The 14,746-nt window shown below is 40.8% G+C and overlaps 1 protein-coding gene across 9 annotated transcripts in view; it reads right to left on the bottom strand.

The window, feature by feature from the left end:
* Window positions 1-14,746, bottom strand: part of LOC122426679 (SPHK1 interactor, AKAP domain containing) — a 193,133-nt gene that overhangs the window by 12,539 nt on the left and 165,848 nt on the right. For 8 of the 9 annotated variants that reach the window (XM_043445776.1, XM_043445774.1, XM_043445775.1 and 5 more), the window contains 4 exons: window positions 11,996-12,181; window positions 10,072-10,158; window positions 7,837-7,889; window positions 7,565-7,749 (listed from right to left, as the gene is read on the bottom strand). In XM_043445776.1, coding sequence (XP_043301711.1) covers window positions 7,565-7,749; window positions 7,837-7,889; window positions 10,072-10,158; window positions 11,996-12,181 — 511 coding nt within the window. The remainder of the gene's footprint in view (window positions 1-7,564; window positions 7,750-7,836; window positions 7,890-10,071; window positions 10,159-11,995; window positions 12,182-14,746) is intronic. The other variant, XM_043445777.1, reaches the window with a different exon arrangement.

Below are 14,746 nucleotides of genomic sequence, written 5' to 3'. Positions count from 1 at the left end.
AGCCCTGAGCATTTGTCTCATGCATCCAACCTAGACAAAAATGAAGCTAAGATTATAAATAAACCAGAAAAGGACACTTCTAGTTCATTACTACAGTCTTTAAAAACTGCATTCTATTTAGCAGCTGTCCCTATATCTTTCACTGTGTCTGTCCATGCTATGGACTCAGTAATTTCATAATCAGCTTTAGGATGTCAGGGATCTGAGTTTTTCTTTCCAACGTACTGACAAATAAAAATAAAAAATTTTCATTTTCTATCATTTCACAATTAATAACAATTAAGTTCCCTTCCTATGTATCATAGTTGCCACTTCCTTGAACAAATGTTTCATTTTAGGAAGCTAGAAGAATTTACATCCTGTGATGGTATGTTGTAGACCTATCACATGATAGGTACCTTTTATATTCCCAGGTGCATTTACTCAATTAGATTACTTGTTTATAAAGTCATATGGTGGGATCTATGGGTTGTTGTTGTTTAGGTGCTAAGTTGTGTCTGACTCTTGGTGACCCCATGAACTGTAGCCCCTCAGGCTCATTTGTCCATGGGATTTTCCAGGCAGAAGTACTGAAGTGGGTTGCCATTTCCTTCTCCAGGAGATTTTCCCGATCCAGGGATCAAAAGGAATCTATGAGAGTTGTTGCAAATTGTTTAGATTTTTTTTTGGAAACACTCAATGTGGATTTCTGAAAGCAGCTACCTTCTTTTGTTCCAAGGTAGTCCATTTCATTAGGCACAAGTGAGCTGGCCTTTATACTGCTCCTGCAACTATGGCCTGTAGGAGTCGAGATTCTCAGTCTTGACTGTACCCCAGGACTCCCCAGGGATCTTGAGAAAACCCCAAAGCCTGGTTCATCCCAAGAGAAGAGTTTGATTTAATTGGCTCGAGCACTGGGCCATAAAAGCATCCCCGGGGATGGGGCTCCCAGGATGGAATTCATGCCCTTCTGAGAAGATGAAGATATACCAGAGGTGGCTCTCTGCCATGTGATGGCACAGAAATGAAGCTGTCCCTCATCAAGAAATGCACCTGCTGGCACTTTGATCTCAGACTTTTCTAGCCTCCAGAACTCTAAGAAATAAATGTCTTCTGTTCAAGCCACTGTCTATATTATTTTATTAGAGCAGCTTAAGCTAAGACAACATTTAACTCTTTATTTTTCCTTTGTCAGGTACTGTTTTCAAAACAGAAACTTTAAGTGTAGTATTTTGGGGAAAGTTAAGTTAACAGCAAATGCCATCAATATATTCTCTCTCATTCTCTTTCCTCTACTTTGCTTGTGGAGAAGAGTAAGACATTAAAGGAGAAGCAAATCTTCTTCTGACACCCACTTTCTTAGGAAGGCAGGTGTACATCTGTTTCCTCTTAGGACATTCTGTTCTATGCACTGCCCTCAAGAGAAGGATGTAATTCTCCAAATGAGCTTAATGATGAGGAAGGCAACTGATTACTATGAGGCCAGTCATCAGCTCATTCTGGCTCCCCGATTATTGAATTTAAACAGAAGTAAAAGAGCTGGAGAACAATAATGCATTGCCTCCACAAAGCAGGACAATTAGTTAATTGATATCTTTTTTTAAAAAAATGGCTGTCATGATTTTTCCCCTCCATGAATTAAGTAGATTAAGTTTAAAAGATGTCAAGGTCATTGTGAATTAAATTTATAAACTGTATTTTAGATTTTCAAGTGCTATGATTCTCAGCAATCTTTCCTTTGGAATTTAGCATACTTAAAAAGCCACCTCAAATCCTGCTTCAAATATTTCTAAGGAAGTGTTAGTTTCTCAGTCATGCCTGACTCTTTGCGACCCCATGGACTGTAGCCCTCCAGGCTCCTCTGTCCATGGGATTCTCCAGGCAAGAATACTGCAGTGGGTTTCCATGCTCTTCTCCAGGGGGTCTTCCCAATCCACGGATGGAACTCACATCTCTTAATGTTTCTTGCATTGACAGATAGGTTCTTTACTACTAGAGCCACCTGGAAAGCCCATTTCTTATGAAAGGGAATCTCAAACTTTAGTGTTCATCAGAACCATCATACTTGAACAAATATGTTAAAAATGCATATCTCTAGGCCCCACTCTTAGAAAGGGAGCTTCAAGAAGGGGCCTAAGATGTGAGTTGTAAATTAGCATCCCAGGTGACTCTTTGCATTTGGCTCATGTTTGCAGGGCATAAAGTACTGTTTCAGTGTGTTTCTCATTTTTCCTTATTCAGAATAAGCTCCCATTACATTTCAAGTTTGGTCTTTACAAGCTGAGCCTCCTTTGGTTTACCTTCTCCCTGCCCGGGGCCCTTCCTAAGCTGGAATATGAACTCCCAGAGGGTAAAATACCTTGCCTCTTTTGTTCCCTGTGTCCCCAGACCCTAGAACAATGTTGGCATGTTGTACATATTTGATAAACTTTTGATGAGTGTCCTGAATGTATGGTGTTCAAGTACACCTAGCATTTTAATAATTAGATGGAACACTAAAAGAGAAAGCCTGAGAATAAAGGTGTCATTTACTGGAGAGGAGTGACAGTGCATTGGGCACCCAGAATGTTTGGAATTTATCTTTTGAATTGAAATAAGACTGAAGGTAGTTATAAGCTGATATTAGGTGTCCTTCCACTCCAAGGCCAAGTTCACAGGCAGTGGTGGGACAGATTAAATGCTTTTGTATTCGATCATGACATCTCCCGGAACTTGCTCAAACTCATGTCCATTGAGTTGGTGATGCCATCCAACCATCTCATCCTCTGTCATCCCCTTCTCCTCCTGCCTTCAATCTTTCCCAGCATCAGGGTCTTTTCCAATGAGTCGGCTCTTAGCATCAGGTGGACAAAGTACTGGTGTTTCAGCTTCAGCATCAGTCCTTCCAATGAATATTCAGGACTAATTTCCTTTAGGATTGACTGGTTTGATTTTCTTGCAGTCCAAGGGACTCTCAAGAGTCTTCTCCAATACCACAATTCAAAAGCATCAATTCTTCAGTGCTCAGCTTTCTTTATGGTCTAACCCTCACACCCATACATGACTATTGGAAAAACCATAGCTTTGACTAGACGGACTTTTGTTGGCAAAGTAATGTCTCTGCTTTTTAATACTCTGCCTTGGTTTGTCAAAGATTTTATTCCAAGGAGAAAGTGTCTTTTAATATCATGGCTGCAGTCACCATCTGCAGTGATTTTGGAGCACAAGAAAATAAAGTCTCTTGCTGTTTCCACTGTTTCCCCATCTACTTGCCAGGAAGTGATGGGACCAGATGCCATGATTTTAATTTTTTGAATGTTAAGTTTTTAGCCGGAGTTTTCACTCTCCACTTTCACCTTCATCAAAAGACTTTTTAGTTCTTTGCTTTCTGCCATAATGGTGGTGTCATCTGCATATCTGAGGTTTTTGATATTTCTCCCAGCAATTTTGATTCTGGCTTGTGCTTCATCCAGCCTGCCATTACTCATGATGGCATTATAAGTTAAATAAGCAGGTGACAATAAAAAGTCCTGACATACTCCTTTCCCAATTTGGAATCAGTTTGTTGTTTCATTTCCGGTTCTAACTGTTGCTTCTTGATCTGCATACAGGTTTCTCAGGAGGCAGGTAAGGTGGTCTGGTATTCCCATCTCTTTAAGAACTTTCCACAGTTCCACAGAACTTTCCACAGTTGTGATCCACACAGTCAAAGGTTTTAGTGTAGTCAATGAAGCAGAAGTAGATGTTTTTCTGGAATTCTCTTGCTTTCTCTATGATCCAACTGATGTTGACAATTTGATCTCTGGTTTCTCTGCCTTTTCTAAATCCAGCTTGAACATCTGGAAGTTCACAGTTCATGTATTGCTGAAGCCTGGCTTGGAGAATTTTGAGCATTACTTCTAGCATGTGAGATAAGTGCAATTGTGTGGTGTTTGAACATTCTTTGGCATTACCCTTGTTTGGGATTGGAATGAAAAATGACCTTTTTCAGTCCTGTGGCCACTGCTGAGTTTTCCAAATTTGCTGACATATTGAGTGCAGCACTTTAACAGCATCATCTTTTGGGATTTGAAATAACTCAGCTGGAATTCCATCACCTCCACTAGCTATGTTCATAGTGATGCTTCCTAATGTCCACTTGACTTTTCACTTCAGGATGTCTGGCTCTAGGTGAGTGATCACACCATCGTGGTTATCTGGGTCATGAAGATCTTTTTTGTATAGTTCTTCTGTGTATTCTTGCCACCTCTTCTTAATATCTTCTGCTTCTGTTAGATCCACGCCATTTCTGCCCTTTACTGTGCCCATCTCTGCATGAAATATTCCCTTGGTATCTCTAATTTTCTTGAAGAGATCTCTAGTCATTCTCATTCTATTGTTTTCCTCTATTTTTTTGCACTGATCACTGAGGAAGGTTTTCTTATCTCTCCTTGCTGTTCTTTGGAACTCTGCATTCAGATGGGAATATCTTTCCTTTTCTCCTTTGCCTTTCGCTTGCTGAACTTAACAGAGACACTTCTTTCACCTTCTCCAAGCTGATGAGGAGCTAATGAGACACTGATGCTTTTCAAGTGACACAGCTTCCTTGGTGGGAAGCACTGGTCTCTCTTCCTCACCACTTGAAAATGGCCACTTAACTTCCTGACTAAGTAAAAAACAGTCAGAATGAGGCCTCCAAATAAAAGACAGGATATCAAAATTCTACATAAGGGTTTGCTTTATTTCACCAGTTCTGTCACAGACCTGGGTACAGGCAGTGCCCTTTTATGGAGAAGCCATTACCTGTGGAGAATTTTAACTGACTCAGAAACAGAAGATGATTCAGTCCCTAAAATTATATTACTTAGAAATAAGTCCCTTGAGGTGATGCTAAATAGGAGTGAAACATCATTTAATGTATCTTGACATACTAATGGAACATTTATTTTTATAGAAAAATTGTTATGAGTAAAGACAGGTATCCCCTTTGATAACTGAAAATCACTGGGGAGAAACAAATATCATGTCAAAGCATTATTTACATAATTAAGGTGTTAGTGACATATTCCTTGTCCTTTCATCTAAACAAAAATTTATTAGATGCATATTCACATAGAGTGTTACACTGTTTCTTCAAAATGGTGGACTGTATAAAAATCAATGGGACATGAATTTGAGCAAACTCCGGGAGATAGTAGAAGACAGAGCCTAGCATGCTGCACTCCATGGGGTGCCAAAGAGCTGGACAGACAGCAACTGAACAACAACAACATAAAAATCTGTTTCATTAAGAAATTGTCTAAAATACACCATGCAATGCTTTTATTCAGGAAGAGGCTAGGGATAAAACTGGAAACTAACCTGCCTTTCATTTTTCCAGGAAACCAAGAACTCTGGGTAAAAAATGTCTTTGTTCTCCTCCCCATGGCAGGGGGTCTTGGGATTGTGTGAGGCAGGAGGGAGGGGGCAAAACTGAAGCATTCTATCACCGTGCCCTGTGCCCTGGCTGGCTGGACGGTAAGGGGGAGGAGAATTTATAGTGAAGCACTATCGTGAACCACTCATCACCTTGAAAATAAAGGTGTGCCAAGTATGGGGCAGTATCTAGATTTAGAGAAGAGAGAACTGTAGGCAGTCCTAGGCATAAAGAGAAACACGAATCATTGGCTAGAAAGAGAAGCCGAAGTGGATGAGTCTATGGAAGATAAACGAAGTCTTCTCAATTTTCCCAGTAGCCAAGCCCATTGGCTGGGGAGGCAGAGACAGAGAGAAAGAGAGAGAGAGATGCTCTTCTAACTACCGTGTACCTAAGCCGAAGCCAGAGAGTAAAGGGCCTTTCATTTCAGGATGTTTCAAGATGCTAGATTTTGGCAATAAGAATTAAAATGCAGTTACATCTTTAAGAAAATCTAGATTGTAACTCCAAGGCAATTTAACTTGAGAGAGATACACTATCGAGAAGTATCTGTAGAGACAGTGCAGTTCTAGGACTAGGCTCAGCCATCACTATCTGAGGACTCTCACGGACCAACCTCTTTGAGTCCTCACTTGTTCATCAGTATAAAAGGAGTGATAATATCCATTCTGCTCTTCTCACAGGGTTGTTGAGAAACAAGTATAATGAGTATGTGGAAATACTTTATGACAATAAGACATTAAAGAAATGCACAGTGGTAGTGATAGGCAGTATCCTAAATTAGCTCCCCAAATTTTCTGCCCTAATCCTCAGTACCATGAATAGGATGAGATAATTAATGCCCTTATTAGGGCATATCTTAAATGGAAAAAGGGATTCTTCAGTTACTTTTGAGGCAATCAATAGGGAGACTATCTGGTGAACTTAATCTGTATAATTCAATTGAATGAACCCATTAAAAGCAGAGTTTTCTCTGGCTAGTGACAGAAGAAGTAATGGAAACTAATGGCATGAGGGTACAAAACGACCACCTGACAAGAAACTGCACAGCTTCCAGAAGCTGAGAGTGGAATTCAGCAAGGAAATGGGACTTCAGTCCTACAACCTCAAGGAACGGGTCAGGACAACAACCCTAACAAGTGTGGAAGCTTATTTCTTTCTGTGGCTTCCAGATAAGTGCCACGCCAGGCTGACAAGTTGATTTCTGCCTTGTAAGTCCCTCAGTAGAGAGAATGGAATTCACCCAAACTTCTAACAACAGACCTGGGTTTTGCTGTTTTAAGTTAGTAAATTTGTAACACAGAAATAGAAAACCAATATAGTAACATTATTTTTAATTATTTTAAAAGTATATTTTTAAATTATGGAAATTGAGCTTGAAAACGTTGGTGTGCATGATCAATAGTTCAGTCATATTCAGTTCTCTGTGACGCCCTGGACCATAGTCTGCCAGGCTTCTCTGTCCAGGCAAGAATACTGGACTGGGTTGCCATTCGCTTCTCCAGGGGACCTTCCTGACCCAGGGGTGGAACCCGTATCTCTTGCATCTCCTGAATTCTTTACTACTGAGATAGGCAGATTCTTTACTACTGAGCCACCTGGGAAGCCATTGGTAGTTGAATTCTTGCTTTCCTTAATAACTGATATTCTACAATAGCAAGTGATTGGTCTTAGAGAAAAGGAATTAGAGTGACCATTGCTATTGATTTTGATATTGGCCAAAGATCTATTCCTTAGCTTTATATTTTTGGTAGGTGGAGAATAATAACGAGAAAATCCACCCAATGCAAATCTGTTCCATAGAGAATTAAAAATGCCTTCCCTTCAACACCATGCCAGTTTGTTTTAATTATCAGTCTCACTTTGGTCTCTAGTATATATCAAATCTCTGCTTCTCTACTTTTAATTTAAATGAACATAGGAAGAGGTCAATTCAAGAGGAAGGAAACACACCTAAAGATAATAGACTCTGAAAATATCCCGTCTCCTCAATTTACTTTCTCATCATCCTCAACTAGTGGAAACAAACTGGCAGTCAAAGAGTTGTCATGATTACATTTATGTAGGTGGAAGGCTTCAAAGTTCTAATCAAAATTCTAAGGTGAAAAGTCAAGAACGAAAAATTCAAATGGGCCAACTGGACATTTACTCAGTTTTAAGCAGGGATTAAAAACACAGAGCCTTATGACATCCAGACAGGGGGCAAGGTACCTTTTCGATTCTGTTTTCTTGAGATTTCTTAAAGTAGATGGTGGGAATACCAAGTTCAGACGCAGCTATCCACTGCAGAGTAGCTCGCAGCTCAGCGTCAGGACACTCTGGCTCCAGGTCAAAGTTGATCACCAGCAGGCTCCCCTGGCGGCCGGCTGTTCCCACTGGTGTTCCAGAGGCACGTGCTGAACACAGACACAACCGCCTTACTACGCTTTCCACGGGAAGATCAGAGGCAAATTGCGTCTCAAAATTATGGGAAAGTGGCTTACCCTCAATAGTTTCTGACTGTCCTTTAAGAATCTCCTTTTCTTCTACCAATTCACTTTGGGAGAAAACAATAGTATACGGTTGGTAATGTATAGGAAGAACAAGCTGTAAATGGAAGATGAAGTGATGGGTCTTATTGATATAAAAGCTCTTGAAATACATTTATGGTTTTTGTGGAATAAACAAATACTAGAGAAGTACTAACATGACTATTACATCGGACTACTGGGTCTGAAATAATCTCGCTCCTAAAAAATGGCCAGATAAACTGCATGGTTTTAGTTGAGATGACTGGTGTGGGAGACTCTGAGAGATGCAATCTTCAATTCTTTTCAACCTCCCTTCTACAAACCCTCACAGGTTTGAATAGTCAAGAAAATATTTAGTAGGTAACTAGATCCGACTGGAGGATTTATCTTTCTTCTGCATTTTGTTTGTCATTTAAAGGATCTTGTATTTCCATCTCAAGACTGATTATTTTTCTATACCATAGCAACATAAATTTGCATTTTAGTCTGGGAAACTATTTTTCTACATATATCTGGTTCTTTGACCTGAGATGAGGAAAAACACAACCACAAACTTTAGAACTTGAGTTGTACAACAAAATATCTCAATTAGTTGAAATTTTTCTTTTTTTTTCTTTTTATTGGGAAATGCTAACAGGCTGGGTGTTGTTTAGAACTAGAGACTCATAACCGAAGTGAGTTCAGTTCAGTTGCTCAGTTGTGTCTGACTCTGAAAACCGAAGTAAGGATCTCATTAGATATAGGTATGTTGAATATCTGGGGTATTTTCATTATAATGAGTACTTATTAGGGAGCCTTGCAAATGTTTGGAAGATTTAGTAAATGATTTTAAAATTAGAGCATATGTTCCAACAGCTGAAAGCAAGGGGCCATCTTGGGAAACTCATCATTGTCCCATGTTTTTGTCCTGCTTAGAAATCAAACTGCAGGTGCTCTTAAAAATGTGTCTCTATGGGGGAGGATTCTTCCTTATATTCTCCGTTACTGCTAAAATCTGGCTAATAAATTCCATTGCATTCCTAATGTCCAGAGAAAGTACAATTGTTTTTTCACGAACACCTATTTGTTTGTGGAAGAATGGCCAATTTTCCAAAAGGTCTATATTTTTCGGTAGATCTCTATCCAAGGAACATAAGTGAAATGACCTACTAGATACAGTTTCTGCTGTTATGAAGCTGCAGGATGCTAATAGGGGTAGTAGGGATGGTCTTGGTTCTCTCTTTCTGTATTCTGTGGGGTCCTAGATTCATACTGGGGAGAAAGATGGACAACTAAACAAACGATGTCCAAACGAAAAAAATAAATTTACCCCAAAGTAGTTTTGTTTGCTTTGTCTCCTTTCGAAAACAAAACAGACCCAAGATAATGTTTATGTTCATCTCTACCTGCGAATTATGGCTGTGTAGCACAATAAAGGATGCACTGCAACTTTTAATCACTGAGAAATATTCCCACAGGCAGGATACTGATTAAATAGTGAAATAAAAGTGCTTTCGCTACGGATAATAATAAAAAAAAAATAGAACGGGGAGAAGCTTTAGCCCTATATCTCATTTTCATTTTTCTGAAATTTCGGAAGTCTCCAAATAATGTCATAATGGTAAAAAATAGGTTTTGGTTCATTTAATTTTCCAGAACAATCACAAATTCTAGATGAAGTCCTGACCTCATGTTGCTCTCCCTTTATATATTTTATGCCTTACTTATTGTACTTTTTTCCCTTGGTATTTTGGAAAGGCCGCATAATGTGGGGATCAGATGATGTATCTCCATCATAGTGCCATTTGGTATTGGACTCATTAATGGCAATAATCCCAGGTGTCTACAAGGAAAGGAAAAGCCTCTCACACTATATTCTATTGAACAATAGTCTTTGCTGGTTGGTATAGTACAATTTAAATGGATTTTTGCTTCTCTGTATCCATCTAGGTAAAATGACATATATGTCTGAATATATGGATAAGCTTTATCCAAAACGATTATCGTATAAGGGATAGACTTGAAATATAGAAAGCGGTTGATGGCAGGGTGAGGCTACAGCACGCCTGAGTTCTTACTTCAGTGACATGAAACCACACGTCTCTGGGAACCTTGGTAGGACAGACATGATGAAGCCAGTGGTCGGGCACAACCTGAATGATCAAAATGGATTGCCAGATGGAATCAGAGTAGCGGTCTCACAATCACTGCATCTCAGTGGCTACTTACTTAATCATGGGAGAAGATGGCATGCTTTCCTGATAAATGTCCAGGTCCATAATGCCAAGACTGCTAGTGGCACTACTGTTGCCATTGCTGACAAAGCAAAAGTTTACATATTAATGCCAGTCTCCGCCACCTGGCCACAATGCCGACACTGCTGTTCCACCAAAGGTCCTTCCTTCGATCCCTGGGAGAATACTGCTTTGTGTCTAGGACCCCTAAATTGACGCTTATTTCTGACCAAATCAGGGGAAAACACAATAAAAGACTCTTTTGACTCACCACCATCATCCTCATCATCAGTATTTTGTAATTTCTGCAGTGAGCTCAGACCTGCTGGTTCACACCTGGTGGGTGGCAATCAGCATAACCCCTTTCTTCCCCATTCTAGTGACAGTGAGGATGTTTATCCCTCAGCAACAGGCTTCTTGGGTATATCTCCAGAGACTAAGATACTTCTGAGAATGCTGGCTTGGGGGAGATCTTCCTGCTTCTTGGTTTTTGATAGAAACCAGTACGGTTTTCCCTTTGCCATTCAGGGGATTTTTCTCAGGCACATTCCATAGGATATCCACTTGTCTCATTTTTTTTTTTTTCCTATGGGGCTACAGAATTTCTAAGTACAAAGTTGGGCAATGTCAAAGTTTTATAGCCCCTTTATCTTAAAATCTTTGAGAAGGAGCCACACCTGATACTTCTGTGTTGTAGAGAAGGAAGAATTACATATTGTATCATTTTTGTAGGTTGCACAATCAACATATGGTCCAGTTACTAGCCTGGAATTTATTTACTGAAATACAGAAGACTTGAGCCCATTTTTAGGTTCTGTCTGTACTTGCACAATGGAATGTATCCAATTTCACCAAATTCATCATGTGTCCTCACACCTTCTCTAATTTCCAATGACTTCTCTTGCAAGTAAGGTTTTCTAAGGATGTGTGCTGGAGTGTTGTGTGACAGAACGATCTTCCCTCTGGAGTTCTATGAATAAACAACTGAACCCCCTCATTTCAAATTCTTGTCTTGGGTTTCACGTGGGGGTACTGAATGTACTCACTCATTGAAATTTGATGACTCAAACCTAACGCTGGAGGTAATTAACAGTATAAACTTATCTTAAACCCAAAGATTCAAATTCTCTTTGCTTTTTATCGCTATACTGCAACATTTCCACCAGTGTTTGAAATTTTCGATAAATCATTTAACACTGTGACATTTTCTAAGTCTAAACAGACTGAACTGCAGGAAAAAAAGAAAAACCTTTCCGGGGGCATACACTCAGATGCAACTGAAGCCACTTTCCAATTGGCCTTTCTGAAAAGTCCTTAGACGTGCTGGCCGGGTATCAAATAAGATTTGGGGTAGAAATGTGAAGATTTTTTTCATTTTCACCTCACAGAGGACTAGTTTTTAGTCTATGTCTCCTGAGTGGCTTAGGTTCTCCCAAATCTAATCTCTCTAAGCTCCTGTCTAGCTTTCTAGAGCAAAAATACAGAGGGCAGGGCAGAGAAAGGGAGGAATAGTCAGTCCTAAAAACACAACACAGTGTGAAAACACTTGCCTCATGTAAACCCAGCCTGTCTTGCATCTGAAATACAAATGAACCAAAAAGAAAGTACCAAACACGCCAGCTATAATAGCAACTCATTAAAACAAAAAACAAGCCTCACAGTTGTCACATCATTGAATGCACACGCTGGAGCCTGCAGAGAAGGGCACACGGATGACTCTCAACCTTGGTCGAGCTAATTGAAATTGTAACTGGATATTAAGAGCTCTCAGCACAAATCATGACAGGCAGGCACTTGGTCCTAGCAGGAGCTTTCCTTTTTGCTCTATTAGGGATCCTTTGAAGAGAATGATTTCAAATGCATTTCTGGAATCTGCGCTGAGACTCATTTCCCTGGGAAGTCAATTAAAGAGCAGGTACCTCATGGATCTCTCACTGAGCTGCAGGAAGCTGCTCGTGTCGTCTGGGTTGTCCTCCTCGTTGACAAGCTGGGACCAGCTGTCCATGCTCTCCCCACTGCTGCCGGGAGGGCTGGAGAACTCATCCAGGGCTCTGCCTTCTTTTGAGACTTCAGCCTCCGGTACATCTCTGGCATCAAGGGTTTCACTGTAGATGGTAAGACATTACTAAGAGTGTAGGCATAAGACTGAACTTTTCCGGGGAACCTCACTGTCCCTAGTGTATACACCATATATTATTAAGAGTTTGTATATGTTTGGGGTAGAGCTGTGGACATACTAAATATTCTGTAAATGAATGTGTGTGTCAAGTTGCTTAGTAGTGTCCAACTCTATTGCAACCCCAGGGACTGTAGCCTGCCAGGCTCCTCTGTCCATGGGATTTCCCAGAAAGAATACTAGGGCGGGTTGTCATACCCTCCTCCAGTGGGTCTTCCCGACCTAGGAACTGAACATGGGTCTCTGGCACTGCACGTTCTTTACTTTCTGAGCCACCAGGGAAGCCATAAATGAATATGTTACTGTTAAAACTGCCTAGCTCATAATTAGATGCATACTCTCAATTTAGGGAGCCTTACCTGTTAAGTCCCAAGTGGAAAGATCTGGATAACTACAGTATGGAGATGTGGCAGGGTCTATCACACACACTCTAGGCAAAAGAGTCGGGCACAAAGTACTGACTAAAAAACACCTGCTGCTAACACGTGGTGAAAGAGGGTTCTCGACACGCTTGACTTTCCATTTGTTGGCCTGGCAGTTATACACACGCACATATACACAGGTGCTCTACATTAGGGATCAGACCGTTTCTTTGCATCCGTTTCCTCAGTCTGCCCCAATTCCTAACACACACTGCAGATGTAGTGAGGTTGGCACCACAGGAGAGGAGGCTCAAAATTAAGACGCTAGGACACATCTGCCTCCTTTTCTTCAAGGAGAGAGGGGAGAGAGAGAGATGGATGAAAGAGAGAGAACTTTGCTCTAGATTATAAATAAATTAAAATCTTCTCTGAGGAGAGGAGTTGGTGTCACCATCCTGGAAGGTAAACAACCAGCTCTAGGAAAATGAAGCTCTGTATCTCTCTAGAAGTCTCTAACTTGAAGGTTCATAATTGATCAACCTTCAATCCAGGTGCCAGGGCTCTTTTCTCAGAGAGCCAAATGTACAGCAATTGGAAGAGATTCATGCAAACTTTTCTCCATAGGCTCATCAAAAACTAATAGCATGGAAGGGAAGGGCTTGAATGACTACAAACAAAAAGCAAGAGTGTATTTCTCAGTTGACAATGAAGAATAAGGCAACTCAGTGAGTGGACACTGGAATGCTTTCCTTGGCCGTAGTGCACTGCCTGTAGAGAGTATTGAGGGCTTCCACTGAGGACTGTCCTCAGGTCTGGAATTGTCCTGCCAGGGTTATACCTTTTCCCAGTGAGTACGCCAAGGAAGTGATGATGCAGAGCTACAAAAACCTATTCATTGGCTCCATTTGCACTAAACCCGACAGACCATCCCAGCTTCAGGGTTTCCTGTAGGCTGTGCTGTGGTCTCAGTTGTAAACACATTTTGGGGGGGAACCATCTCCCTCTGTCTCATCTTGTCTTTCCCTGCTTCTTACACATGAATGTAGACTTTTCTCTGGAGAGCACTCCCAAAATTATCTGTCTGCTGCTCTCCTCACCGTCTGTTCCTGGGAAATACAATTTAAGATGTTTGATCAATTTCATTCAAAATTTTTGTTAGGTAGGAAGTTAGGCATGAGTAGCAAGGGTTGCCTACTGGAAAAGGTTGCAGTAGGTTGCATCTCTCAACCTAGACATGCCCAGGAGAGCACACAGTCGATACAAACTAACTACAGGGGTTTCCCCAAGTAAACTCAGGCAGCTAGAAGCCCATTAAGGGTTCATAAATATTCTATACTGATTACAACAGACCGAATTATGGGAAGACATGCGCAACAGAGCAACTGTCAGTTAACCATGAGCGTATGACCATCTGCATTCCCTTTCTTGATTGGTAGTGGGTACAAGCCCTAAAAGTCTACATAATTTTCCTCAATCTTAGAATGAGTACTGTTATCCTTTTCCAAAGGATACATCACGAAGGATAAATTCCAATTGTACTTTAAAAAAAAAATCTCAGCTGGTAAAGAATCCGCCTGCAATGCAGGAGACCCCGGTTTCATTCCTGGGTCTGGAAGATCCTCTGGAGAAGGGATAGGCTACCCACTCCAGTATTCTTGGGCTTCCTTTGTGGCTCAGCTGGTAAAGAATCCGCCTGCAATGCGGGAGACCTGAGTTCGATCCCCGGGTTGGAAAGATCCCCTGGAGAAGGGAAAGGCTACCCATTCAAGTATTCTGGGCTGGAGAATTTCATAGACTCTATAGTCCATGGGGTCGCAAAGAGTCAGACATGACTGAGCGACTTTCACTTCATTGCACTTCACAGAATTTCAAATGCTTAATTTTGGGGGTGTGATTAAATACCGCCTCTGAAATGTGAACGTGTCACCTTGATAATTTCACACAAGATCTCAGATTCCTTCTCACAGCATCTGGACAAGTGCGGTGTTGGGGTGTGGCTGCTTCTAGTGCAATCTAGTGCTAACATTTGGTGCAAAGAGATCCATATAAACTTGATCTTTCTTTCAAAAATGTTGAGATGTTCTAAATTGAGCAAGGAGAAGGGGGTTAGGAATAGATGCAGCCAAAGAAAC

Source organism: Cervus canadensis, chromosome 24 (assembly GCF_019320065.1).
Source record: "Cervus canadensis isolate Bull #8, Minnesota chromosome 24, ASM1932006v1, whole genome shotgun sequence".
NCBI classification, from domain to species: Eukaryota; Metazoa; Chordata; class Mammalia; order Artiodactyla; family Cervidae; genus Cervus; species Cervus canadensis.
This window is presented reverse-complemented; position numbering and strand designations above follow the sequence as displayed.